The sequence below is a fragment of the Hypomesus nipponensis genome, chromosome 19, assembly GCF_054491055.1.
Source record: "Hypomesus nipponensis isolate SF chromosome 19, ASM5449105v1, whole genome shotgun sequence".
NCBI lineage: Eukaryota > Metazoa > Chordata > Actinopteri > Osmeriformes > Osmeridae > Hypomesus > Hypomesus nipponensis.
The window spans coordinates 19,225,481-19,253,419 of NC_140379.1; the positions used below are offsets into that span (position 1 = coordinate 19,225,481).

The 27,939-nt window shown below is 42.8% G+C and overlaps 1 protein-coding gene across 1 annotated transcript in view; it reads right to left on the bottom strand.

Moving 5' to 3' along the window:
- The window catches only part of cngb1a (cyclic nucleotide gated channel subunit beta 1a), a 104,940-nt gene that overhangs the window by 38,691 nt on the left and 38,310 nt on the right, over nucleotides 1-27,939 (bottom strand). The window contains exons 2-7 of the mRNA XM_084681975.1: nucleotides 20,501-20,597; nucleotides 20,387-20,426; nucleotides 20,244-20,292; nucleotides 19,651-19,753; nucleotides 19,170-19,189; nucleotides 18,250-18,361 (exon numbers count right to left, since the gene is read on the bottom strand). Of these exons, the coding sequence (XP_084538101.1) occupies nucleotides 18,250-18,361; nucleotides 19,170-19,189; nucleotides 19,651-19,753; nucleotides 20,244-20,292; nucleotides 20,387-20,426; nucleotides 20,501-20,596 (420 nt within the window). The 5' untranslated portion in view covers nucleotide 20,597. The remainder of the gene's footprint in view (nucleotides 1-18,249; nucleotides 18,362-19,169; nucleotides 19,190-19,650; nucleotides 19,754-20,243; nucleotides 20,293-20,386; nucleotides 20,427-20,500; nucleotides 20,598-27,939) is intronic.

Consider the following 27,939-nt stretch of genomic DNA (forward strand, 5'->3'; position numbering starts at 1 on the left):
CCTCAGTGACAGACTCGGCTCGCTCACTCACTCACTGGCAGTGTACACAATATCGTAATTCACTAAATTCTAATCCTAAAACGTCAGGGAGGGCTGCTTTTTGTAGACAAGACTCTGCTGAAGATAGCCAGTATATAGGATCTTTCAAAACAAGCCTATTTCATTTGTCATTTTCCTGAGAAAGCGACCTACGTTAGCCAGGCTAGTTTCACTCGGTCAGTGTATTTAAAGGTCTCTGACAGTCAGAATCACTGTTAACAGGCAAAGGGCGAGTTGTTGGTCTTTGGTCAGATGTGTATATTGACCAGTTTAGAGCTAAATACTCTTGCCAGAGCTTGGAATCGAGCCAAATGTTTGGAGAGACTTTGCATGGCCGGGTCTCCATCAGTTCAACACATTTGGATTTAAGTTCAAGTAATGCCATTGCATTTCACAGTCAAAACTGTAGTTTATGTCAAGTGTAGATGTAAAAAGCTTCATTTTTCACAACTGGCATGGATCTTTTCTTCACTTGTACAGGTCTGGAGGGTCATGCAGAGGCCTGCTCAACAAAAAATACGGAGTGTAACAGAGGATGCCCCGAAGCCTTCATCCCCACCAATTTGCCTACAGAGCGAACAGATCCACAGGAGACGCAGTGGCGGCAGCACTCCATGCCACTCTGTCCCACCTGGAGCAGCAGGGGAGCTATGTGCGAATGCTCTTTGTGGATTACAGCTCTGCATTCAACACCATCCTCCCACACAAGCTAGCGATTAAGCTGGGGGACCTCGGGCTCCCTTCTACCACATTCAGGTGGATCAGCGGCTTCCTCTCTGGCCGCAGACAGTCAGAGTGGGCCATTACACATCCACAGCCCTTAGCCTGAGCACTGGCTCCCCCCGGGGCTGTGTGCTCAGTCCCCTGCTCTACTTCCTCTACACACACGACTGCACCCCTGTCCATCACAGTAACACCATTGTAAAGTTTGCAGATGACACCACAGTGGCGAAGTTTATCTCTGGGGGGGATGAGCCCGCCTACAGTGAAGAAGTGGAGCGGCTGTCGAATTGGAGCACGGCCAACAAACTTCTCCATAACACTGCAAAGACAAAATAACTCTTAATAGACTACAGGAGAACCATCAGCAGGATCAGTTTGGAGAGGGTGGCAGACTTTTGCTTCCTGGGGGTCCACATACAGGACAGCCTATCCTGGAGTGTGGACACCTCTGAGCTGCTGAAAAAGGCCCAACAGAGACTGTCCTTCCTGAGAATACTCAGGAATTGAGGAGTAACATCACACAAAGACTGCTGGTGTTCTTTTACCGAGCCTCCATTGAAAGTTTACTCACATACTGCATAGGCATTTGGTATACCAGCTGTGCAGTGGCTCTGAGGAAAATGCTCCAGAGGGTCATCAACACCGCTCAAAAGATTGTTGGCTGCCCTCTCCCCGCACTGGAAGACCTACACAGATCCCGTTGTCTCAAAAGAGCCCAGAACATCATAAAAGACACTTCACATCCTGGGCACTCCCTGTTTGAAATGTTGCTGTCAGGCAGATGGTACAGATCAATCAAGGCAAGGACAAACAGACTCAAACACAGTTTTTATCCAACTGCAATAACCACTGTCAATGCTGCCAAAAAATAATGTGCACAATTTCATGTTATGTTTTATGTGATGACTGTGGATGTATGACATGGGTGTGTTGTTTATGGTACTGTCTCAGGTATATTTATTCTGATTTATTAGTTATTGTTGTTTATTTTAGTAATTTTAGTACTTTAGTAATTTGATCCTTTTATTGATTTTTAGGCCAATTAATGTTGCACTGACTGGAAGAACTTTAATTTTGTTGTACCTGTGACAATGACAAATAAAGATCTATCTATCAGGATGCAACAGAGGACGCTGTGAGCAAGACAGACCACTTGCTGGACTACCCCTCTCTAGCTGGACAGCTTCTCTTCAGCCCTGACCCCAGGATGGCTTCATCCAGCTGGCCTGCTCTGCCTGCCTGCAGGCTCTGCTTGCCACTGCCTGCCAGCCCTCCAGAGACAGACAGTACAATACAAAATGGCTGAAAGGGGTGTATTTATGTAAATGTCCACATTGCCTCAAATCTTTGTGATACTGATTATTTATTTAGTTAAACAGGTGTCCAGGTACACCACAGTATGACTAGCTGTATAGTCAAAATAGTAACGGTAATGTTTCATTCTGAGGGGATTCCTACACAATAGCTAAATCTGGCTCTTTTTTCATTTAACTGGCAAGTTTTCCTTTTACATGGTAGTTGCTATGGCTCAGGGGTATTGACAATTGTGGTGGACATTTGAGAATGAATACACCAAAAGCTGCTAGAATGTAGTAAGTATTTATTGAATATAGCTTTTTGCAGAAAAGGACCTGACACACACAGCGTAGTGTTGGGTAGTCTATCGGCATCTGATGAAACATTCTCCAGAGACAGGGTTTTTATACATGGAGATACAGCTGTAGCCACCTGCACACATCAGTGTCTTGTTCATATTATTAGCACAAAGTATCGAAACACAAGGCTACAGTTTTCTCAGAAACTTTCTAGAAATTCACTAAATTATATATATTCACTACAACAGCTTGATCGATGGAAAGATTAACATTTCTTGTTTAGAACAGACAATAAGTCAGTCTTTTCAAAGGTATGCAATTTACTTAAATGTTTAGTTTAATTGTTTATTTTATAGTTAATATAAAGGTGAATTGCCTTTCGTAATTAACAACTATAAAAGTCATGATTTGCTTGCTCTATAGAAAGTCAACACAATTGATCGTTGGTTTCACTTGTTGCTTGTCTACCCTTTTGGTTTGCCATTTACTATGTAGTCTACTGTTGGTATTATAGTCTTGTGTGCTGTCAGTTATGTGTTTACTGCCTTTTTTCTTACTGTGCTGCCACATGCCAAAGAAAAATGTAATGTATGCATTTGATGAATAATAAAGTTTTGTTGTTTTACCATGTCTGGCCATTAAATCCATAGACTTAATAAAGAATGTCTATGATTAAATCATAAAGTGACCTAAAAACAGGTGTGAAGCCTGGTCATTTTCGGTTATTTTCTGCCAAGAGGTATGAAGGCAAACAAGCATCTAAGAGAAGCAACTACTAAATCAAAGTAAGTCATCACAAATTATGCATACAACTTAAATATATTATATATATATAGTCAACAGTGAATGAGTTTGTTAGGCTACTAGCGTAAAGTTACGTTTGGTAATAATTTCAGTAGACGCTAACCGTTGTTTGGCGAGAACGAGAACTGAACGTTATGAGCTAGCCTAGCCTAGCTGTTGTTAGGTTCAGTTTTTCATGTTTTTTCCGCAAGATGATACAATCTCAACGTTTCATATGTTAAAGATATAATTGAAAGAGAACTACATAGGAGTACTATACAAATGTATTCGAAGGGTAGTGAGTTAGGTAGTCTGCGTTAGTCATTAAACTGAGTAGGATACCTGTTTAGTAGGCTTTGCATACACATGTGCCATCGAAACCCAGAAACCACAGAGCCCCCCGATATATCAAACTCCAATTTACCCCCTGATTGTAACTTATGTCATAGAGCTATATCCGTGATTCAGACTGTAGCCTGTTGCAACATTTCTTAAACGGTCTTAACAGCAGAGGTATTGTAGTCAAAAGGGAATGGGTCTCAATTGTTTCGTTACCTGGGCTTGCATGATTAAGTTAATGACTCGTGTATAGCGTTAGCTAGCTTGTAGCCGTGGAATGCATTTCATTAACACAGTGAAAGAACTAGTTAGTACTGTTTAACCAACACGGTTGAATATAGTAGGTTTAGTTAGATTTGTTGCCAACGTGGGACAACTGCACAAGACTTCTCAGACATCACTCATGGTTCCCAACAGTTGGTATGTAGCAGAGAGGATAGAGAGATTGACTAGTAACCTTAAGCTCATGAGTTCAAATCCCCATTCAGCCTATTGTTGTTGGCCAAACATGAAATCGTTTTGCTTCTACATTGTACATTTTTATAATATTTTGCCATTTTGAGTAGGAACCCGCATCGCTGCTTGCAGCTATATTTATTATTATATTTCTCCGCTAAATGGTCCAATAGCTCAAAAAGTCCAGGACCCGATTTTTTCCAATTTGGAACAGATGATACAACAGGTCCCTCACTACTCCCACACGGCTAGTGGCCCATGTGCGCCCATAGGTGGCGCTATAAAACACGCCCAAAGTCTACGTGATTTCCCCATTACTCCAAAATGCCTGAAACTTGGTATACATGCCTTATTTCTCATGGGGAACAAAAAAGCCTCATGGACCCATATTGTCAGACTTATGAATTTTCTTTTACTGTCCAAATTTGGTACAACCTTCAGAACCCTTCTCATCATGAACCATAGATCCAATCAACTTTAAATTTGTTCCAGATATGTAGAATACATGTCTTTATAAAGGGTCAAATTGAATAAGAAATGCAATGCAAAATGGCTGAAAGGGGTGTATTTATGTAAATGTCTACATTGCCTCAATATCTTTGTGTCAATAAATCTAATATAATTTTGACTCATGGTTTTTCAAACCTAATAAGGTTCAAGTTGACATCACTCTGAAGTACCATAAACAATTTCACCTTGGTATGTCTATACATGATTGAATTCAATTGAATTGCTCCACAGCGCGCAATCCAAATTCTCACAGGCTCATCCTGCCCCTTGACACTAGGGTGACCACCTGTCTAGCTCTGCGTTGTGTTGCACAGCATTTTCACCCCTTGTTCCGCACGTTGCATATTGAAAATGATGTGCGATACAACGCAAAGAGGGACAGGTGGTCACAGAGACGCACACACATTCTTTCTGGAAATGTTGTGCTGACCAAGCCCCCACCCTTGGTCTTTTAACTCCTGTTTCATTTCGCTTCCAATCGCAGCTCGCCGTTACAAATATAAATTATTTTTTGGCGGCCATTGTTGTTTTCAACTGGAATCGCCTGATAGCCGGTTTGGAGGCAGCCACGTTCGGTAAGTCCTATTTTTACACATTTTAACCTAGAATCAATGATTGGGTTTGTGAAAGTACTAGTAACCCTAACCCTAACCTCTTGGTTTATGGTGAAGGTTTGAGCACTTTGAGACCTTCAGATCGTGAGTTTGAAGTGACGAAAAACCAAACTCCAAAAGTAGCTAGCTTTTTCCCTCTGTGTAATTACTGAATCATGTAGCATCTCGGCGAACTCATCAAAACGGTAGAGGAAGGCAGCTTTTAGGAGAACAAACGATTCCCCACAGACCTGTCGGCTCTGAATTTTGATTTGGATCGAGAAAGTCTTAGTAATAAGCCTATGCGCCAGGGAGATCGCGTAGGCTTAGGCGGCAGCCATGTTTTGGTTGCGTCATGTTCATAAGTTCACCATTTCACAGTTCGGTCGACACCAAAAATGTCGAGGAGGGCAGCCTTTAGGAGATGTGGGAATTATGCTTTTAGCCAGATGCTCCGATTATTTTTGTGATTTGTTAAAAACTTGCAAGTGGAGTGAGACTCCAATCCCGACCGCTGTAAACCACTATTGTCCAAACCCGAACGGGGTTTGGACACCCATTTTCCGGTCTTTTTGCCACCATTTTCTTTTGCAATCGCTAGCAAAGTGTAAGTTATATTATTTTAGGCATACCAATCATTCTAAGTGTCAAATTTCATAAACATATATGGACGTTTACATGTCTAAATAATTTAGGAAAGTTACATTGATGAGAGAAAGCCGAAAGACCACTCGGGCGACGCTCGGGAAATGCTTTTTAGAAGAGTTCAACAAAACATCCAGCAGGTGGTGGTAAACAGTCAAATTGAGATTTTATCGCATAGTTTGGAGATGTTGAAGCGTGATATCTCTATGTCCCTGTATATATTGACAGCATTATAGTCAGTTTGGTGACCCTGGCTCAAGTTAATATCCCCGGAAAAACAGCAGCAGCGAGTGTTTACTACGAGTATAGGTGCGGTCGGGTTTGGACAAGGGTGGCGCACGGCTAATTTACCGGCACCAGCGTCTTTTTACCGGCTCTAGTAAAGGATAAGCTAACTATCTTTTTTTTTTTTACAATACTTAGCTCGAAAGGTAAGAAGTTAAAGCTTAACATGAAATCAGTAAATCAGTTGAAAACGTGATACAATCATTTTTATCAATATTTGAAGTGGCATTTTATCAGAATGTTAGCTAAAAACCGGTCGGGATTGGACACAGTGACGTTACATTGTTTTGACTTAGCCTCATAGACAGACTCGGCTCGCTCACTGGCAGTGTGTAAACAATAGTCTTTTACTCAGTTCAACTCCTGAAATGTCAGGAAGGGCTGCTTTTGTAGACAAGAGCCTGCTGAAGATAGCCAGTATATAGGATCTTTCAAAACAAGCCTATTTCATTCGTCATTTGCCTGAGAAAGCGACCTACGTTAGCCAGGCTAGTTTCACTCGGTCAGCCTATTTAAAGGTCTCTGACAGTCAGAATCACTGTTTACAGGCAAAGGTCGACCGGGTCTTTTGTCAGATGTGTATATATTGACCAGTTTAGAGCTAAATACTCTGCTAGAGCCTGTGTTTTGAGTGACTTTGCATGGGTTTCCAACACATTTGGATTCAAGTTCAAGTATTGCCACTGCATTTCACAGTCAAAACTGAAGGTACAAGTGTAGATGGGAAAAGCTTTATTTTTCACCACTGACATGAACCCTTTTTCACTTTTACAGGTCATGCAGAGGCCTGCTCAACCGAGTGCAACAGAGCATAATGACAGCAACAAGAGAGGATGCTGACCACAATGCTGCCGTGCAAAGGCAAAAGACCGTAACTTCAATTTAGTCTAAATTTTTTTTTTTTTCATTTTTGGATCAGTTAAGGTCTGCTTTATCACGTGGCCAAATATCTTAAATGAACTTGTCTGTTTTTCAGAGAAAATAAGGTTGTTGTCTTCACCGTACCTTCCAAAAGCCTGCTTTGGCTTTAGAAATCCAATGCAGAATGCCGTAACATCAGTAGGCTTTGTTTTGCGGCACTCAAAAACGTTCAAATGGAGTTACGGTTTCAATTGAACTAATACGTAACCTAGCAACAATAAACACATGTAGCATTAGCTTAGCCTACTCGCTGGCATTCAACACCAAACATCCCAAACATGAGTCGTTTGTAAGTATCTTACCCTGGCAGTTAAATCAAAAACACTCTTGTCTTGTGAGTCTTGTGACAGGTATCCACATGTATGTTACATTGGCTTATAAAATACAGAGTTTATATCGTGATAAGCAACTAAGTGAGCGAAGAAACGGAAGTTACTGTATTTTGCCTTGGCATGACCACTTACGATAGACTATGGTATACTACTGTAACTTCAAAATATGGGTCAAAAGTGCAGTTTAAGATCAACAATTTCAAAAATGTCTAGTTTAGATAATGTGTAATCACTAAAACATCAAACTGCTAGATTTCCAGTTTCCTACCTAAAATGCATTTGGCAGAACAACTACTTTGAAAGTGCAAAAACGTTGAAGTCGTTTTTCTCAGTTCTACACTTCGGCGAGTTACGGTCTTTTGGCTTTGTAGGGCAGAATGGTTCTCAACACTGAGAATAGCTCAGTAAGCTAAGACTGCAAGGAGCAAGGTCACAGGTTCAAATCCAGCTGCAGTCTTTTGCTCAGTCATCATTTTGATTATCTGTTCAGTTAAACAGGATGACATCATTCTGATATACCATGTTCAATTTCACCTTGAAATGTCAACCGTTTTTAACCTTTGTCCCACTGATGACCAAAGCTAATACTCAAATCCCAGTTGGAGCACAGCTAGAGATAATCAGCGTCAGCGCCCCTTGGGTACCCAGCATGCAGTGCGGTATGTCAAATAGGCAAAGACTTGTGGAAAATAGTGCGGCTACAACAGCCGTGTGAGGGATTTCAGTTGTTGTGTTTGTTCAGTTAGATGTTTGTAATATTATTGATTATCAGTTAATATAATCTTGTTGGTCACCCTGATTGTGCATGTCGTGTATTTTAATAGGACCAGAGAGTCGGCTGCTGTAATGCTATAGGCTATTCTCACAAGGAGCTGAGCATGAGTTCCGCCGTAGCCCGGTTGCCCACATGACTATTGTTAATTGTGCATTGACTGAGATTCTGGAAAGAGATAAACTCAAGAAGAGTTACAATATCTGCCGTTTTTCAGCCATCTTAGGAAAAATGTGCCAATTGTGGGAGGCATGTTTTTGGACTACCCCTAAACCTCATGTGGCCGCTGCAGCATTTCTGCCTTGGCATGACCTGTGCTGGGAGAGAGGGAAAAAGCATGGATGGAAGTTGTGTGTGGGCAGATGTGTCTTTGTAAAGGGTGAAATGGAATATGAAATGCAATACAAAATGGCTGAAAGGGTTGTATTTATGTAAATGTCCTCATTGCCTCAATATCTTTGTGTCAATAAATACAATATCATTTTGACTGATGGCTTTTCAAACCTTATTAGCTTTGAGATGACATCATTCTGAAGTAGTACCTTGTGCTATGTCATGCAATTTTACATTGAAATGTAGACAGTTTCTTAACCTTTGTCCCAAAGCTGACCAAAGATAATACTCAAATCACAGTTGGAGCACAGCTAGATAATCAGCGTCAGCGCCCCTTGGGTACCCAGCATGCAGTGCGGTGTGTCAAATAGGCAAAAACTTGTGGAAAATAGTGCGGTTACAACAGTCTCGCGAGGGATTTCAGTTGTTGTGTTTGTTCAGTTAGATGTTTGTAATATTGTTTGTATATTATATCAGTTAATATAATCTTGTTGGTCATCCTGATTGTGCGTGTTGTTTATTTTAATTGGGCCATTGAGTCGGCTGCTGTACTGCCATATGCTTTTCTCGAGCCTGGTTGCCCACATGACTATTGTTAATTGTGCATTGACTGATATTCTGGAAAGAGATCAACTCAGGTAGAGTTAAAATATCTAACCCTATATATATGTAAATGTCCACATTGCCTCAATATCTTTGTGTCAATAAATCTAATATAATTTTGACTCATGGTTTTTCAAACCGAATAGGGTTCAAGACGACATCACTCTGAAGTACCATAAACAATTTCACCTTGGTATGTCTATATATGATTGAATTCAATTGAATTGCTCCACAGCGCACGTGCCAAATTCTCACAGTCTCATCTGGTTTCTTGACACTAGGGTGACCACCTGTCCCGCTTTGCGTTGTGTCACACAGCATTTTCACCCCTGGTCCCGCACGTCACATATTGAAAATACTGTACGCTACACAGGGCCGACCCTAGCACATTTGGCGCTCTAGGCGAGCTTCACCCCTGGCGCCCCCCCCCCCCCCCAAAAAAAACACGAAAACGGTATTGCAACTTTCAAATGCTATTTTGCCCTACAAAACTCAATTTCTTTCAAATTAACACAACAACAATCGCAACGATGAAAATCCCTGAGAAAATGTCACGTCTGTGCTGAACTACGCTCCGGCCACGCCCCCCTGTTCAACGGTGCACACACGGTGCCCTGTCACATTCACTCCCTCATTGCCTGCAAAGAATGTTTTATAATAATAATGTCTTCTGTTCTGTTGATGGCTGGCAAACAACAATCTTAGAAGGTCTGGGTCACCCGTGGCACATATTATTCACTCATTTTAAGCAATCAATCTACCTAAACAAAATTTGACTAAACGGAAAAGAAACGGAACATGACAATACAACACTTGGATTTTTACCAGTATTCCTCACTTGTTGACAAATTGCCGTGTTTGTCTTCCATAATGGGTGTGCTATGCAACAAGTAAGATATTTGTAGTGTTTATGCACTGGCTATTGGCTTTATATGTGCACCCCGATTTTAATGATGTCTTTTTTGTATAATGTAGAATAAATAGACATATCATTTTTGTTATACCCGCCTCTCTAAAATCCCTAAAGAACTATGTGACAGGGAGTAAGAAAACTTTCAATGATAAGGTAAATCATTTCTTAACTCCACTTAAGTGCCCACCTATTCACGCATTCATGAATGTTTTCTTATCAGGAATTCATTCTGGGCTAAGAACAGAATTTAATGATTTAGGCTGCCTTTGCACGTTTCTCTACTTCCTTTCTTTTCTTCTTAAATTCCGCCCCGGATGGCTTTTGCCTCTTCAATATTTCGTTCTTCAACACAAACCCACTCTAACCAAACACCTCACTGTGCTAGCATGTTCTGATAACACCAAGAAGTTACGAACCCCTTCCGTTTTCGGCTTTGGCTCATTTTACCCTAATGTTAGATTAATTTTGTCAAAATGTCAAAATATTGGATGGAGACATAGAAGGGACTGCAAAAAAACTGCCCAGCAAAAAAAATAAAAAGTGGCGCTCTCGGCGACCGCCTATACCGCCTGTAGGAAAGACCGCCCCTGGCGATACAGCGCAAAGAGGGACAGGTGGTCAACCTACTTGACACACGCGCGAGCTTGGCGAGACGCACACACATCCTTTCTGGAAATGGTGTGCTGACCAAGCCCAGAGCCTGTATAAGGAGAGCCTGCCCACTCCCTATTAAGCCCCATTGTACCGAATTTTGTTGCAGTTCCACTGGGAGTGATTGCGGTCGAGTGCAAAATGAATGGGAGTCTATGTAGCTAAACGGCTAAATTGGTCCCTTTCGCCTGATTATCGTTGATAAATCTCAGATTTGATGGTAGTTTTTGCATGTTCAACATAGATTACAGGTCAAAAGTTGAATGAACGAGTACTTATGTCCTTTCAATTTCTTACAGGCTAAGTCGTTGTTGCCCAAACACGCTAGCATTCTGCTAACGAATGCTGATTGGTTAGTGAAGGACTGACTACAACCAGAGATCCCGGTTGATGGCATCCGAAGCAGAACCAGAATGTCAGAGCATTAGCAACATTAGCAACAACATTAGCATGCCCAAACTCTTTCTAGCATGTGTATTGACAGGGAGAGCCTAACCTGTTAGCTGTGTTGTCGATGCCTCGAGAGAAAAGTGTAAGAAACCAGAGCTTGCCGTCAAGCAGTAGCTCTGGTCGTGCGATGTGTATGACGTCATTTACATTTTCGAAGGCTTTTTAAAACGGAAAGGCGACTTAAAAAAAATATTATTTGCCTCCCCTTTCGAATTCAGAATTCAAATTACTAGACAAAACATTATATCCTGAGAAAAGTGGATTTTGAGGGGTACAGCTCCATAGACCTCCATTCATTCTGCACTCGACCATTAGCGCCCTCATATGGAACTTGAGTGGAACTGCAACCAGTTCAGAACCCGGAAGTTTCCCGAGAGTGGGAGTTCTCCCTTCGTTACACATTGGCTGTTTATCAATCCAAAGAACGCTGAGAACGCAAGTACATTCTTTTGAAGAACGTTCTTGCAAGCGTCCTTGCGAGAATGGTCTTGCAAGTCCGCAAGGACTTCTGGGAAATTAGCATTCCCGCAGGTCAAGTCACCATCCGATGCATCCCCGATATAAGGGGCAGATCAGGAACATTTCCGGGTATTTTTGGCGTTCTTGGTGACTTGTGTTCTTTGGATTGGAACCATACTTGGGCAATGAAAGAGGACGTCAAACGAGTTCGCAAGAACACAAGAATGGAAAAAAACGTGGCCTTTCTCTGCCAAGCCCCCAATCGCTTCCAATCGCAGCTCGCCGTTATGAATACAAATTTCTTTTTCGGCAGCCATTGTTGTTTTCAACTGGAATCGCCTGATAGCCGTGTTGGAGGCAGCCACGTTCGGTAAGTCCTATGTTTACACATTTTAAGCTAGAATCAATGATTGGGTTCGTGAAAGTACAATACTCTCTTTAATTATAGTGAAGGTTTGAGCACTTTGAGACCTTTATGTTGGAGTGTTGGAGGCAGCCACGTTCGGTAAGTCCTATGTTTACACATTTTAAGCTAGAATCAATGATTGGGTTCGTGAGAGTACAATACTCTCTTTAATTATAGTGAAGGTTTGAGCACTTTGAGACCTTGAAGTTTGAAGTGACGGAAAACCAAACTCGAAAAGTAGCTTGCTTTTTCCCTCTGTGTACGAGTAATTACTGAATCATGTAGCATCTCGGCGAATTCATCAAAAAGGTAGAGGAGGGTAGTTTTTAGTAGAACAAGCTCAGAATTTAGATTTGGGTCGTGAAAGTCTTTGTAATGAGCCTATGCGCCAGGGAGACCGCATAGCCTTAGGCGGCAGCCATGTTTTGGTCACGTCATGTTCATACGTTCACCATTTCACAGTTCGGTTGACACCAAAAATGTCGAGGAGGGCAGCCTCCTTGAGCTTTTAGCCAGATGCTCCGATTATTTTTGTGATTTGTTGAAAACTTGCAAGTGGATTGAGATTGCGTCCCGGGGGTACATTGTTTTGACTTAGCCTCAGAGACAGACTCACTGGCAGTGTGTAAACAATATCGTAATTCACTAAATTCTAGTCCTACGTCAGGGAGGGCTGCTTTTTGTAGACAAGAGTCCGCTGAAGATAGCCAGTATATAGGATCTTTCAAAACAAGCCTATTTAATTTTGTAATTTGCCTGAGAAAGCGACCTACGTTAGCCAGGCTAGTTTCACTCGGTCAGCCTATTTAAAGGTCTCTGACAGTCAGAATCACTGTTTACAGGCAAAGGTCGAGCTGGTCTTTGGTCAGATGTGTATATTGACCAGTTTAGAGCTAAGTACTCTTGCCAGAGCCTGGAATCGAGCCAAATGTTTTGAGTGAGTTTGCATGGCCGGGTCTCCATAAGGTCAACACATTTGGATTCAAGTTCAAGTAATGCCACTGCATTTCACAGTCAAAACTGTAGTTTATGTCACATGTAGATGTAAAAAGCTTCATTTTTCACAACTGACATGGATCCTTTCTTCACTTTTACAGGTCTGGAGGGTCATGCAGAGGCCTGCTCAACAGAGGATGCTGAGAGAAAAACAGATCCCTTGGTGGACTACCCCCCTCTAGCTGGACAGCTTCTCTTCAGTCCTGACCCCAGGTCAGCTTCATCCAGCAAGCCTGCCCTGACAGCCTGCCTGCAGGCCCTGCTTGCCCCTGCCTGCCAGCCCTCCAGAGACAGTCACCCCACAGACACAGTAGCTCTGCAGACTGCTTTTTTGAGGACATTGATGAAAAAGGACAAACCAGCATTTTTTACTTTGATGAAAGTCTAAATGTTTAATCCTTTCCATGTCCCAGCATGCCAAGCTGCTGACTTTTAGTGTCTTAAGTAATGAAATCAGATCAAAATATAGACTTTTGACCTTAATCCAATGATTAGTCATCTGAATAAAACCACTCAAGAGAAGTACTGCTTCTTGGATGATTTGTACTCCATATCAGTACATCTCACACATTTGCCTTTGTTTCCATGGGATTCATGGAATTGCTAGTTTCTGCTCCACCATTGTGTAATAAAAAATATAATGTAGGACAACAATTACATTTTTGTGTTATCCTTTCGCATTACACACATTTAGTCAATGTTCTTAAACTCAACCGATTGTTGTCATTTTACCGTACTGTTCATATTGAACAGACATCAGTGTTTGGAAAGATTACTGTATATTTCCACTTGTGATTTGTATTTCCATCGTAAATTTGGTCTTGAATTTCAATTGGAAGGGGTATTAAAAGGTCTTAAAAAGTCTTACATTTAACTTGTTTACATCTGTAGACACCCTGTGAAGCCCCCACCCCCCACTCCAGAGACAGTTGGTGACAGAGAGGTGCAGACATTAAATTAAACATAGTTATGCCTTAAGTGAAGAGTAAAAAGTTGAGACTAAATGTGTAAATGAATGTTGAAACTCAGTTCTCTGAGTTGGTGTGTGTCAGTTTAGGCAAAGGATGTCTTTTAAACCTTTAGGTTTAAAAATAATTCAGATTTTATTGGAACTCTCTTTTATACATTTATAGTTGGATTTGACATTTAACAGCCATTGAATTCATTAAGCAAGTTGTTTAACTCAAACAACTATAACACAGTACATATGGTACACAAAGCTGCAGTGAAATTTGGCTAAATTGTTAGCTTGGATGTCATCTTGACATAAACAAAAAGTCGCAGACATGAGCAGTTGGTTCCCTAAACCCACCTTTCCTACCCTCTCACCCTCCATGACTGACCCAACTAAATATCGAAACTCTTTCTCTCCACTGTCCGAGGCAGAGATCTCTGACCTCATTCTCTCATCGCCCCACCTCCTGTCCCCTTGATCCTATCCCCTCCCCTCTCTTTCAAACCATCTCCATAACCATAACTTTTCTTCTCCATGTCCTAAACTCCTCTCTTACCTCCGGCACCTTTCCCTCTGCCTTCAAACAGGCCAGAGTTACCCTTCTACTACAAAAACCCTCCCTTAACCCTGCCGTTCTCCAGAACTACAGACCGGAATCATTGTTACCCTTCTTTTCAAAAGCAATTGGACGTGCTGTATCTAACCAACTGTCAAACTTTCTCTCTCAGAACAACCTGCTTGACCCCAACCAATTGGGCTTCAAGACTGGCCACTCCACAGAGACTGCCCTCCTTTCAGTCACCACTGCCCTCCAGTCTGCCAGAGCGGCTTCCAGGTCATCTGTCATCATTCTGCTAGACCTTTCTGCAGCGTTTGATACGGTTAACCACCATATCCTGCTCTCCAGACTTTCTGAGATGGGCATCACTGGCACTGCACTCCAGTGGATCTCATCCTACCTGTCGGGAAGATCCTACCAGGTCTCCTGGGGAGGCAAACTGTCAGGCCCTCGCCAGCTCTCCACTCTTCTCTCTGTACACCACCTCACTTGGACCAATCATAACCTCCCATGGCTTCTCCTACCACTGCTACGCTGACGACACGCAGCTGTACCTGACGTTCCCCCCGTCTGATCCGGGGATCTCAGCTAGGATTGAGGCCTGCCTCACAGACATCTCCGCCTGGATGACCGAGCACCACCTCCAGCTGAACCTCGCCAAAACAGAACTTCTCATCATCCCGGCTAAACCCTTTATCTCCCACAATCTGTCAATCACCCTGGGATCTGCGACGGTGACCCCTTCATCCTCTGCCAGAAACCTTGGGGTTACCATGGATGACGAGCTCTCCCTCACGGCTCACATTGCTGCAGTGTCCCGGTCATGTAGATTCACCCTCTACAACATCCGGAAGATCAGGAGATACCTGTCTGAGCACTCCACCCAGCTGCTAGTCCAAGCACTGGTCCTCTCCAAGTTGGACTACTGCAACTCGCTGCTCGCTGGTCTCCCAGCATGTGCAACCCACCCTCTTCAGAGGATTCAGAACGCAGCGGCCCACCTGGTCTACAATCTACCCAGACGCTCCCATGTTACCCCGCTCCTCATCTCTCCACTGGCTACCCATCAACGCCCGTATCAGATTCAAGACCCTGGTACTGACCTTCCGAGCAGTGAACGGGACTGCACCTGACTACATCAAGTCTCTCCTGCAGCCTTACACCCCCACCCATCACCTACGGTCTTTTTCAGACAACTGCCTGGTGGTCCCACCGCTCAAGACCGCCCGGTCCTAACACAAGCTCTTCTCATGCCTGGCCCCCCAATGGTGGAACCAGCTCCCCACCTCCATCAGGGACACTGACTGTCTCCCCAACTTCAAAAAAAGGCTCAAGATGCACTTGTTCCGGGAGTACAATGGCACTTAGGAATGCTTGCTTGATTGGACCTGATGTTAGTTTCCTCCAGGATCACAATGACTCTAATTGAGAGACTTGTTGCTCTTCATGCGCGCAGATGGCACTGGGGACGGGAGGGACATGTCCCCCCCAGATTCCTAGCGACCCTGATCCGTCCCCACCACTCTCCTTACATAAGGCGACAAGCATCAGTTATAACTGCACAGCTGATTAGGCGATGTTAGCGTGTGTAACATTGGCCACACAAAAGTACTACAACACTTGAAAAGAAAAAGTGTATTATGCTTAGGCTATTAAAAGTATTTTTGGAACCGGCGTTTGTGCTTTTAGGCTTGGCGTCTTCCTGGTTGTCATGGAGATGACGTTAGTAGGCCTGTTCGTTTGGCTGCTCCCTTTAATCAGTGCTCGAATTACGTGGGAGCCAGAGGGAGCCGAGCTCCCATAGTGTGAGGACTGGCTCCCATGAAAGCAACAAAGTCAAAAATCTGAAGGGGTCTGACAAGTTTCCGTTTTACCACCAAAAAACTACAAATAGTAATATGGCACAAGCAACAGCTAGTTCTAGCCAGGCAACTAGCTCTACCGAGGCAGAGGACGTGAAGAAGAATTTATGAAGGTAAATATCGCTGGTCTGGTTCAAATGAATTAGCCTACGTTATATTTCAATTTGAAATTGAGAATGTCTACTTCTTTGTTTTGCGAAATTGAAATTAAATATAGACTATTGCTATACTAAATATCAATAATATGTTGCATGCATGCAAACTTCTCACCACACAACCAAACAGGGGCTGGTTAAAATAACATGATATTGTTTGGAAGAGCACAGATTCTACATTGATTTAGCCTCTTAATTTTGCTCTCAAAGTGCACTAGATTGATGCGTTTAACTTTAACAGGGTCGGGGTTTTGCCTTATCGTTCTCACTTTTGTTACCTCTATATATATATATATATGAAATACTGTGAAATATTTTACTGTTAAATGTTCTTCTACAGGTACAGTCTTGCACTTTTTAGGGCTCATGTTGTTTTAATTTGTAACTTGTATAACTGCATGCTCTTATGGGTCTTCCCTTTGGCACTTGTTTAGTTTTTCACAATGTATGCTTCATGTTTTGGCTGCTTCCAGTGTTTGGGACTACCTCGTTGTTATGATCAGTAACCTATGCTCTTTTGTAAAGCTCTCTCTTGGAAGTCGCTTTGGATAAAAGCGTCTGCTAAATGCATAAATGTAAATGTGATATACATGTGGTCTTGATGATGATGCGCACGCAGCTTCAAGGCAGAAGGACGGGTTCCATTTCAGGCGACTCCGAAGACTTGTGGAAAACAGTTTGGTTACAACAGCTAAGCAAGGGATTTCAGTTGTTGCATTTGTTCAGTTAGATGTTTGTAATATTGTTGTTTGTTAGTTAAAATAATCTTGTTGGTCACCCTGAGAGTGCATGTTGAGTGGTTTAATGGGAAGTGAGAGTCGGCAATTAATCATTACTATTTGCAAGGAGTTGATGATGAGCTGTGCCATATACTTATTGCCAATAAGGCTATTCTTGATTGAACATTGACTGTGATTCTGGAAAGCGGTCTTCAAGCCATCATTGAGAAATTCTGGAAACATTGTGGCGATCAATGTGTTTTGATGGAGGTAGGCAATTTTTGGTCGACATCTAAACCTCATGCGTCCGCTACAGCATTTCTGCATGGCGTGACTTGCGCTGGGAGGGAGGTTAACGGCATGGATTTGGATGGTGTGCGGGCAGGTGTGTTTTTATATAGGGTGAAATGGAATGAGAAATGTAATACAAAATGTCTGAAAGGGGTGTTTTTATGTAAATGTCCACATTGCCTCAATATCTTTTTGTCAATAAATCAAATATCATTTTGACTGATGGTTTTCAAACCTTATTGGGTTCAAGATGACATCACTCTGAAGTACCATCAACAATTTCACCTTGGTATGTCAAAATAAGATTGAATTTGAGTAGTTTACACTTTTGCTGAATCTAACAACTCTTACCACAGAAGAAACAGCTTACTTTTTTATACAGTAGCTGAAGAATGACAATACTCAACTCTGACAATAGCTCAAGGGACTGGGACAGTGACCTGCAAAGTATACTGTAAGGTTGTAGGTTTAAATCCAGCTGCAGTCTTTTAGCCTGGCTTACATTTTAATATCTGTTTAGTTAAACAGGATGACCTCATTTGTGCAATTTCATGCAATTACACTTTGAAATGTGAACCGTTTCTACTCTCACATTCTCAACAGTTGGTGTGTAGCAGAGAGGATATAGAGGCAGCCTTGTAACCTTATGCTCATGAGTTCAAATCCCCATTCAGCCTATTGTTGTTGGCCAAACTTGAAGTAGGTTTGCTCTCTTGTTGTCCAACTCTTGACCTTCTACAATGTACATTTTAATCATTTTTTGCCATTTTGCAGAGGTACCTGCATCACTGCTTGCAGCTATATTTCTTTCTGTGATTTCCACTGAAATATTTTACTGTACATGAAATTCAGAGCTTAAGTATGTCTTTATGTCAAGAGTAGAGATTTTATGAATTTGCTGTACCTCTGTGGTCTCTGTCTCCTCTGGCTCTACCCCCTCCTTGTATTTCTCATCCGGCTGTGGAACCACTTTGCCCAACTCCTGGACGATCCATCCAATGACTCCTGGCCCTTGTCTATTTTGATGAAGGTAACAATGCATATACATTCATCAGCATGCTATGTTCAGTTGCTCTGCAACCCTGCTGCTTGGATGCATGGCTAGATGTATGCACTAGTGGGCAGTAGGGGGTCAATAAAAAGCACTCTCTTGTTGCAGCAAATTGAAGGTGCTCTATCCTTCTTGGAAGGGCTGAATAATTCTGTATGCCTCCACAAACAACTGAATTTATATTGAAGGCTTTGTAGATCTGGATCTTTTTTTGAAAACACCAAACAACTCTGCCACTTCATTTTAAAAGATCTATTTAGATTTGTGAATATATTACTTAAGTGTTTAAAATGTCATTGTCTAAAACTTGAAGGTTGATGGAATTATTCCACCTTCTATGGTAGAAAGAATGCATGCCAGGCTTTGAAATAGCAGCTTCGCTATTAGCATTATAGCATAGTGTAAATGTAATTCTCTTGATTACTCACTCTTCATCAGTCTTACTGCAGTTCACCCAACAGGTAAAGAACACATGACACACAACACACATCAGTTGACTGCGTGCACATATACACACACACGCACATATGTACATTTTAGTCATTTAGCAGACGCTCTTATCCAGAGCGACTTACAGTAAGTACAGGGACATTCTCCCCTAGGCATTTAGGGTGAAGTGCCTAGCCCAAAGACACAACGTCATTTTGGCACGGCGGGAATCGATCCAGCAACCTTCTGATTACTAGCTCGACTCCCTCACAGCTCAGCCATCTGACTCCCAATTGTACCAATCTGTACACACACCATTTTCTAATAAAAACACAGTGTCATACCTGCTCACTGCAGTGTCATCCTGTTCAGCAGAGATTAATGTGGGATCAGATAAAGAAGAGATAAGACAAATACATGTGTCAAACCATATGTTACCATGCTACATACCCCATACTTATTCGCAATACGACAGCTCGGATTACAATCAGGACTCGCAACTAACTTTTTTCCTCACTGTCCCAGTGCCATCCAAAAGTGCAAGATTAACCATCCCACACTCAACCTGTCCCAAAATGTAATTTCTTGTGTTTTTGCATTTTGACATTCTAACAGGGGTCTAGGTTATTTTCAACACTATTTCAGTAATTCATCCAGTCGTGGGGCTCAAATCAATGTCAGAATTTTAACATACACATACACAACAGAACACACCATTTTCTTGGTTGTATCATGGTGGGGCTAACACAATTCTTGGTATGGCCCAACCAAGCCAGATTACAATGTTCAGCGGTGCTAAACTACAAAACTAGACTCGGTTCTTACCTTTGTCTCTGCATTGGCCCGGCTAAGTCTGGGGGTTCCAGCGGGCTGGGGAAGGGCGTTTACAAAGCCGTGAGAGATCCAAGTCAGAACCCCGCTCTGACTACTAGAAACAAACACAACATATCTTTAAGGTGAAGGCTTAACGGAGAACTAAAGATACAAATACTTTTAATTGGACATTCACCAAAGACAGACTTTTGTCACTGTTTTATACCTGCAGACACTAACAGGAGGATCTGTAGCTCCTTCCTGCCATTAACCCAATTTAGGTCATAATTGTTTACTTCAATAAATCCCACTGTGGCTCCACAGAGTAGAAGCCTGATCAGAATGTAGATATTAGAGGCGTGTGTACTGTGCTGTGTAAAGTTACATGTAGTGGAAAGTCACTCTAATCCTGGGTGGTGTTGAAATTGGCACTGTTGTCCTATACAGGGGATACTGATGTCTAGTGGATTTCTTCTGATCATGTGATCCTTTTCTGATCGCTCTTATTCTCGGTCCTGGTATCTGTGATACCAGATAAGGTTACTGGGTCAGAAGGACCTCTAAACACTGAAAAAAACACAAAGACACACAAAGTAGTTACTCACTTTTCCTCTGACACCTGCTCCTCCTCTTTTGGCTTGGCAGGCTTTGAGGCTAACAATCAGGTCAGAGTATTAGACTATGGAATGTAAATCAAATTCAGGAAATCAATATATTTACATAGTTAAGGGTTAAGAGGACTTTTTACCTTCTTGTTTCTTGTCTTCCTTAAAAGATACTTTCTTCTCCTGTGAAAAAAAACTAATTGTTATGATGGTGAACAAGGTTGAGAAAGACCTCCGTTCCACATACACACACTTACTGAGGCTGGCGGAGGTTCATTAGGTTTTTCAGAATTTCCTAAAATCCCAGGGGATTCAGGGGGCTGGGGAACCACTTTCACCACCCAGCTGAACATTCTGAAACACACAAACACACTGATTAACGAACGAGAACACAGACAAGAGGATTCCCTATTTCTCCCCTTCCGTCATCCTGTCAGTGGCGAGATTGTGGATCATGTGTGAGTGGCTGAGTGTCACTCTCAATCAGCTCTGATGGCCTTTGGCCCTCTAGGCTTTTTCAGTTCTCTCACTCTCCTGAACCTCACCTCATTGTTCAGCTCCTTTACCTTTCCATTCTCATGTTGGGGACAGATAAAAAGAGGCATTCTTGGAAATGTGCAATTTTAGTAGTGACACACTACTTTCAATCTTGGCATATTATGACAAGATCAACATAAACTGTAGTTAGACAACAGAGGAGTGCATTAAGGCAAAATCTTATGGATACAGCTGTACACTGAAGAAAAAAAGCTAAGCATTGTGGCCCACAGAAATATACACTACTGCTCCATGCATGGGTCTTTACCATAGTTATCCCAAGTTACAACATCCAACCAATACAGCAAGTATTGGTTGTACACATTTAGCAAAATATCTAAGTATGTGTCCAACAGGTCTTCAAACTACGTCCTTGATAGAAACCAGCTGTGTAGACCTGCTGTACTAGCTGCAGTTAGGGAGTGTAAGGTGCCTATGCCATGATGGATTTCTGAGGTGGGTCTGCACAGCTTACCTGAGGGGCTTCAGCAGTTACCCGGCATCCCAGAGGTGGTGAGTGTGTGCAGGCTGCAAGGAGCTTTGAGATGTGGGAGGATTACCTGAAACTGGGCTCTGCTAATGGGATTACTGGCTAAAGGACTGTGCGGTTTCCCTCTGTAAGGCAGAAGGGGTGGGGGCTAGGATTACAGACCTGGATCCTGGGGCAGCATGAGGGAACAAGCCAGGGTATGGGGCAGAGTGGAACCAAAATTGGCACACCGGTTCCCAATATTATAAATTGAGGTCCATTGGCCAGAACCAGAGCTAAGTGTGTTGTACCAAGGTCCGGGACTCTCACAGCCCAGGTAGACTCATTCCTTTGATGTATTAGTTGCTATCTAGGAAACTGTGATCACTGAACAATGAAATAAATTCAAAAGAAACTCAGTTAACTTTCACTGTGTCTGGTTCTCATTAACTTTATTGTATTTAGCCCCTCCCATCAGTGTGTCTCTTCTAATCATAGCATTAGAAGGATGACGGAAGGGTTAGCATCACAAACAGAACAACCTCTGACAATCTGTAATACCACTTCCTGTCAGTAAGACCCTGTCTTAAGGATAGGATACTGAGAGAAAGAGGAAAATAGGAACAGAGAAAGAGAGAGAGATACAGGAAGGATGCTTTCAAAGGCTTTCATTTTAATTGGACGCAGGATTACCACAAAAAACACTGGGGTGATGTGCTTTACTTAATGTGTTATCGCCAGGCCAGTTACAGGCGTATGTACAGTGGGTCTCACAGGAGAACATGCAGGCAAGGAATTCCTATGGCACATCTGATCTGTGAGGGCAGATGTGTTCTGTGTCAGTGTGAGCAGTACGCTATGCTACACCATAGAGGTGTGTCTCCCTGGTAACCATGGTGAGTGACAGATTTCTAAAACTGTTAATGTGCCCCCTAGAAGGATTAGCTGTTAACAAGGATCAGTTCAGCGTCAGCAAAAGAGAGGATTGAACTGCTGGCATCACAGATCTTGGAATAGGATGAAGCTGTGGATATAGGTCTCTGTGGTCGGACAACGAAAGGCTGGAGTGAGGGGTCCTGGGTTTCATGGCCACACTGTTTACAGGGTCTGCTGAGCGTTAGGTAGTGAAGTAAATTAAAGTGTAAAATGAAGATATGCACCTTAGTAAACATATTGAGAAAATGCAGTAGAAGAAAAGAAAGAAAGGTTATCGCAGCAATCTGTCATAATCATCTAGTATAATATACAAAATGGAGTGAGTACATACACAGATGCATTGTGATTTCCATGTAAAAGTTCCAAGCAAAAATTAAACAGGGGGATGTTCTTTCTTATCTCTGGGTAGATAGTAGTAGAGCAGTACACACACACAGAATCCCATTAGGTGATAAGATGCTAAGGACCAAGAGGAAGAGTCTACGAACCTGATTCCCTCTTTGAATTTCTAAGATGCTCTGCAGTAGCGGTCCTAGCACATTTGGCGCCCAAGGCAAGATTTAATTTAAAATTGTGTAATGTGCAGTAAAGTGACAAGTGGATTGTATGAGAGTGCTAAAGCACTTTGAGCTACAATTCTTGTATGAAATGTGCTATATAAATAAAGTCTTACTTACTTACTTACTTACTTACTTACTAGTGACAGTTGGGAGTTCTTGGCCTTACTGATTAGGCCAGCTGCAGACGGACAGAAACTGTTCTTGTGGTATGAGATTTTGGTCCTGATGGATCGCAGCCTCCCGCCGGAGGAGAGTGGCTGGAACAGTGTGTGTCCAGGGTGGGAAGAGTCAGACACAATCTTTCTTGCTCGCTTCAGGGACCTAGAGGTGTGCAGGTCCTCAAGAGATGGCAGATTGCAGCCAATCACCTGGTGATGGAGGTGAGGATGGACTCAATGATGGCTGTGTAGAAGTTCACCATCATTCTCTTTGGTAGGTTGAACTTCAGCTGCCGCAGGAAGTATATCCTCTGCTGTGCTTTCTTGGTGAGGGAGCTGAAATTCCTTTCCACTTGAGGTCCGGGGAGAGGATAGTGCCCAGGAAGCAGAAGGACTCCACAGTGTTGACTGAAGAGTCACAAAAGGTGATGGGGTTGAGTGGGGCTGGGCATTTCCTCAAGTACACAACCATCTCCACTGTCTAGAGAGCGTTTAGCTCCAAGCTGTTCTGGCTGCACCAGGTCACTAGGTTGTCAGCTTCCCACCAATAGTTTTAAACTTCAACAGAGTACCCGCCTACAAGGAAGTCAACGCTTGTCAATGGAGCAAGGCCAGACTCTCTGTACAAATGAAATGTACGAGAGTCTGGTTAGGACCAGGCTAGATTAAGGGTTGCTCTGACGATGATGTGTGCCAATTCTGGGAAAGATTGGACCAAAATTGTAGGAGGAGAAGCAAGAAAACATGTTTCCTTAAAATTGAAAATAACGGAAAATCTATAAAACCGGTTGAACTCGTCTCAATTTAGGGAATCCAACAGGACCTAATTTTTGAAAATCGGTCATATGGTTCAAAAGTTACATGTGTAAACACAAGTCCAACTTTTACCAGTTGGTGGTGCTAGAGTGCTCAAATGGGAGACATGAAAGTTGGTGAGAATAAAGAGGGGCCTGTCCTAATGAGTGTGCCAAATTTCACAAAAAGTGACCGTACGGTTATAGGGGCTGCCATAGACTCCAATGGAAGAGGAAGATGATTTATAACTAGGGCTGTGAAAAATAACACGTTAACGCGTTATGATTAAATTACAGAATTAATTTGTTCTTTTTGTTTCACGCATTTAACATAATATACCCACAATTCCACCCAATCTGCAACTTCTGGATGAGAAGTTTGTGTTCCAAAAAAACTAAGATGCAACATCCAATAAAACCAAAGTGATATGCATAGCCTACTCTGCGGAAAGACGTTATCGCTCTAGATAAGAGTATCTGCTAAAGGACTGAATTCTAACTGACTGAATGTTATCATTTCACCAAAGCAATACCAGCCTAAAGTAACCTATACCACCTCAACGCGAAGCATGCGTTGGTCGGCGAGGGGAGTTCAAGTAGAATGCGCCAAACCACCCTCACTGAACAGCGTAGGGCCCTCACTAAGTCTGCTTGTGACAAGGTGACGAGCACAGTTGCCAAATGTATTGCAAAAGCTGTAGACCGATTGATATTGTTGAGGACGAGGGGTTCACCAAAGTTTTGTGAAGGGCAACGGGTGACTCTAGCATCAAGGTACCGCAAAATCAAAGACGCACACTAATGACAAAAATTCGGAAAATCGGTAATGTAATTAATCATGATTAATCCACAGAAACTTGTGATTAATTTGATAACAAAATGTAATCATTTCACAGCCGTATTTATAACTAGAGAGGGTACAATTTCTGGGGAAATTGTAGGGTGTACTTCCTTGCGTCGGTTGCAGGTAGGTCCGTCCCCTTAAGTTTTTCTCTTCTAGTGACATTTTTCAAGCATTTAGCATACTCTTATTGCATAATTCATTGTCATTAACACCCTTTGAAACAAGCTACTGTAACAACGTTTTCACCGGCAGTATAGATGGAATCGCGTTTCAAATAGTATCATCTGCTAACTGAAAATTAGGGCTGTCCCCACTCAGTTGACTAGTCGATTTTTTGGTCGATATGCTCTTGGTCGACTAAGATTTTTTTAGTCGAGCTGCCGTATGTAAGATCTGATTCCCGCTTGTGTCATCATTGCTGAATTAACAAAATGTTCTACAGAAATTGTAGATTATATTATTTAAGACATATAAAGCAACTCTAAAAATATATAATTTAAAAGAAAAGGTCTTACCATTTTCCCTTTCGTTAATCTGCTTTTTGTTTTCGTTTGGTATTTTGCACATGGCACAAGCACAATTGGCTGCCGAATTACAAACTCTGCCATAGCCTACTTTGTCGGTGTCATTATTCAAAATGGCAAATAAATCTGTGGTATGGCCGTATTTCATTAAAGTCATGTCATGTCATTATGTCATGTCATGATCATGTTATGTCATCATCTACCGCTTGTCTGGGGGTCGGGTCGCGGGGGCAGCAACCTAAAACCCTGAGGCATTCCCAGGCCAGCCGAGAGACATAGTCCCTCCAGCCTGTCTTGGGTCTTCCCCGGGGCCTCTTCCCAGTGGGACGTACCCAGAACACCTCACCAGGGAGGCGTCCAGGAGGCATCCTAATCAGATGCCCGAGCCACGTCAGCTGGCTCCTCTCGACGCGGAGGAGCAGCGGTTCTACTCTGAGCCCCTCCCGGATGACTAAGCTTCTCACCCTATCTCTAAGGGAGAGCACGGACACCCTGCGGAGAAAGCTCATTTCGGCCGCTTGTATTCGCGATCTCGTTCTTTCGGTCACTACCCATAGTTTGTGACCATATGTGAGGGTAGGAACGTAGATCGACTGGTAAATAGAGAGCTTCGCCTTTCGACTCAGCTCCTCGTTCACCACGACGGACCGATGCAGAGCCCGCATCACTGCGGACGCCGTACCGATCCGCCTGTCGATCTCCTGCTCCATTCTTCCCTCACTTGTGAACAAGACCCCGAGATACCTGAATTCCTCCGCTTGGGTCAAGATCTCCTCCCCGACCTGGAGATGGCACTCCACCCTTTTCTGGTCAATAACCATGGCCTCAGATTTGGAGGTGGTGATTCGCATCCCCGCCGCTTCACATTTGGTTGCGAACCGCTCCAGTGAGAGCTGAAGGTCGCGGCCCAATGAAGTGAACAGGACCACATCATCTGCAAAATGTAGTGACCCGATCCTGAGGTCACCAAACCGGACCTCCTCAATGCCCTGGCTGCACCTAGAAATTCTGTCCATATAAGAAATGAACAGAATCGGTGACAAAGGGCAACCCTGGCGGAGTCCAGGAAACAAGTCCTCACCGGAAACAAGTTTGACTTACTACCGGCAATGCGGACCAAACACTGGCACCGGTCGTATAGGGACCGGACAGTCCCGATCAGGGAATCCGGTACCCCGTACTCTCGGAGCACCCCCCACATGAGCCCCCGAGGGACACGGTCGAACATCTTTTCCAAATCCACAAAACGTGTAGACTGGTTGGGTGAACTCCCATGTACCGGCCATGACTCTGCGGAGGGTATAGAGATGGTCCACTGTTCCACGGCCAGGACGAAAACCAAATTGCTCCTCCTGAATCCGAGGTTCGACAATCTGATGTACCCTCCTCTCCAGGACCCCTGAATAGACTTTCCCAGGGAGGCTGAGGAGTGTGATCCCCCTAAAGTTGGAGCACACCCTCTGGTCCTCATCAGGTCCAGATCAGAATATTTCTCGAAATTGATTAGTAAGAACAAACACAACACAAAGTTCCTATTTGATACTGTTGCAAAACTCACTAAGAAAAGTACACTCTGTGTTAGTTTAGATCTCTCTCCCAATGATTTCTTAGATTTCTTTGACCAAAAAATCTATGCAATAAGGGACAAACTACAGACTAGGCCTGGAGGAGTGGCCATCAACACGGAATTTGACTCTATACCCAGCATGCTGCATGTTGAGGCTCTTACTCACTTTAACCCTATTTCTATGGAAGCGTTCATTGAGCTGGTAGATTCCTCGAAACCCATCAGCTGCCTTCTTGATCCCCTCCCTGCCAAACTTTGTAGGGAACTTCTCCCTATTATTGGGCCTCCCATGCTTAGTATTATTAATGAATCTATTGTAACTGGACAATTCCCTGACAATTTCAAACAAGCTATTATTAAGCCCCTTCTTAAAAAACCAAACCTGGATCCAGGTTGTATTAACAACTATAGGCCAATTTCAAATTTGCAATTTCTCTCCCAAATTTTTGAAAAAGCTGTGGCACAACAGCTAACTGAGCACCTCTCCTCAAATCAGCTTTATGAACCTCTCCAGTCTGGATTTCGTCTTCACCACAGCACTGAAACTGCATTAGCTAAGGTAGTCAATGATCTATTATTAGCCTCTGACGCGGGCTCTATCTCTGTTCTGGTTCTTCTAGACCTTAGTGCAGCATTTGACACTGTGGATCATGAGATTCTCCTGGAGCGTATGGAGAACTATGTTGGGATCTCTGGTACTTCACTTCAGTGGTTTAGATCGTATCTATCTGATAGATCACAATATGTCCACTATGATGGTTGCTCATCCAGGAGCACTACTGTAAAATACGGAGTACCACAGGGTTCAGTTCTAGGCCCTCTGTTATTTTCACTCTATACGTTGCCTTTAGGAAACATAATTAGAAGCTCTGGGGTAAATTTTCACTGTTATGCAGATGATACTCAGCTATACATGTCCATAAAGCCTGGAGAATTTCCACATGCTATGGAAAAATGTGTTTCCGGGTTGAGAACTTGGATGACAGCAAATTTCCTTCTTCTTAATTCGGATAAAACCGAGGTTCAAATTTTCGGCCCTAAAAAATACAGAAATAATTTATCCAATCTGACCTTAAACTTAGATGGTGTCAAAGTATCTCAAAGCCAGTTGGTAACAAATTTAGGAGTCACATTGGACCCAGACCTTTCTTTTGAGTACCATATTAAACAAATCACCAGAACTGCATTTTTCCATCTACGTAATATTGCCAAAATACGAAAATTCCTCTCAAAGGATGATGCTGAAAAACTAATACATGCTTTTGTTACGTCCCGATTGGACTACTGCAATGTGTTGTTCTCTGGCC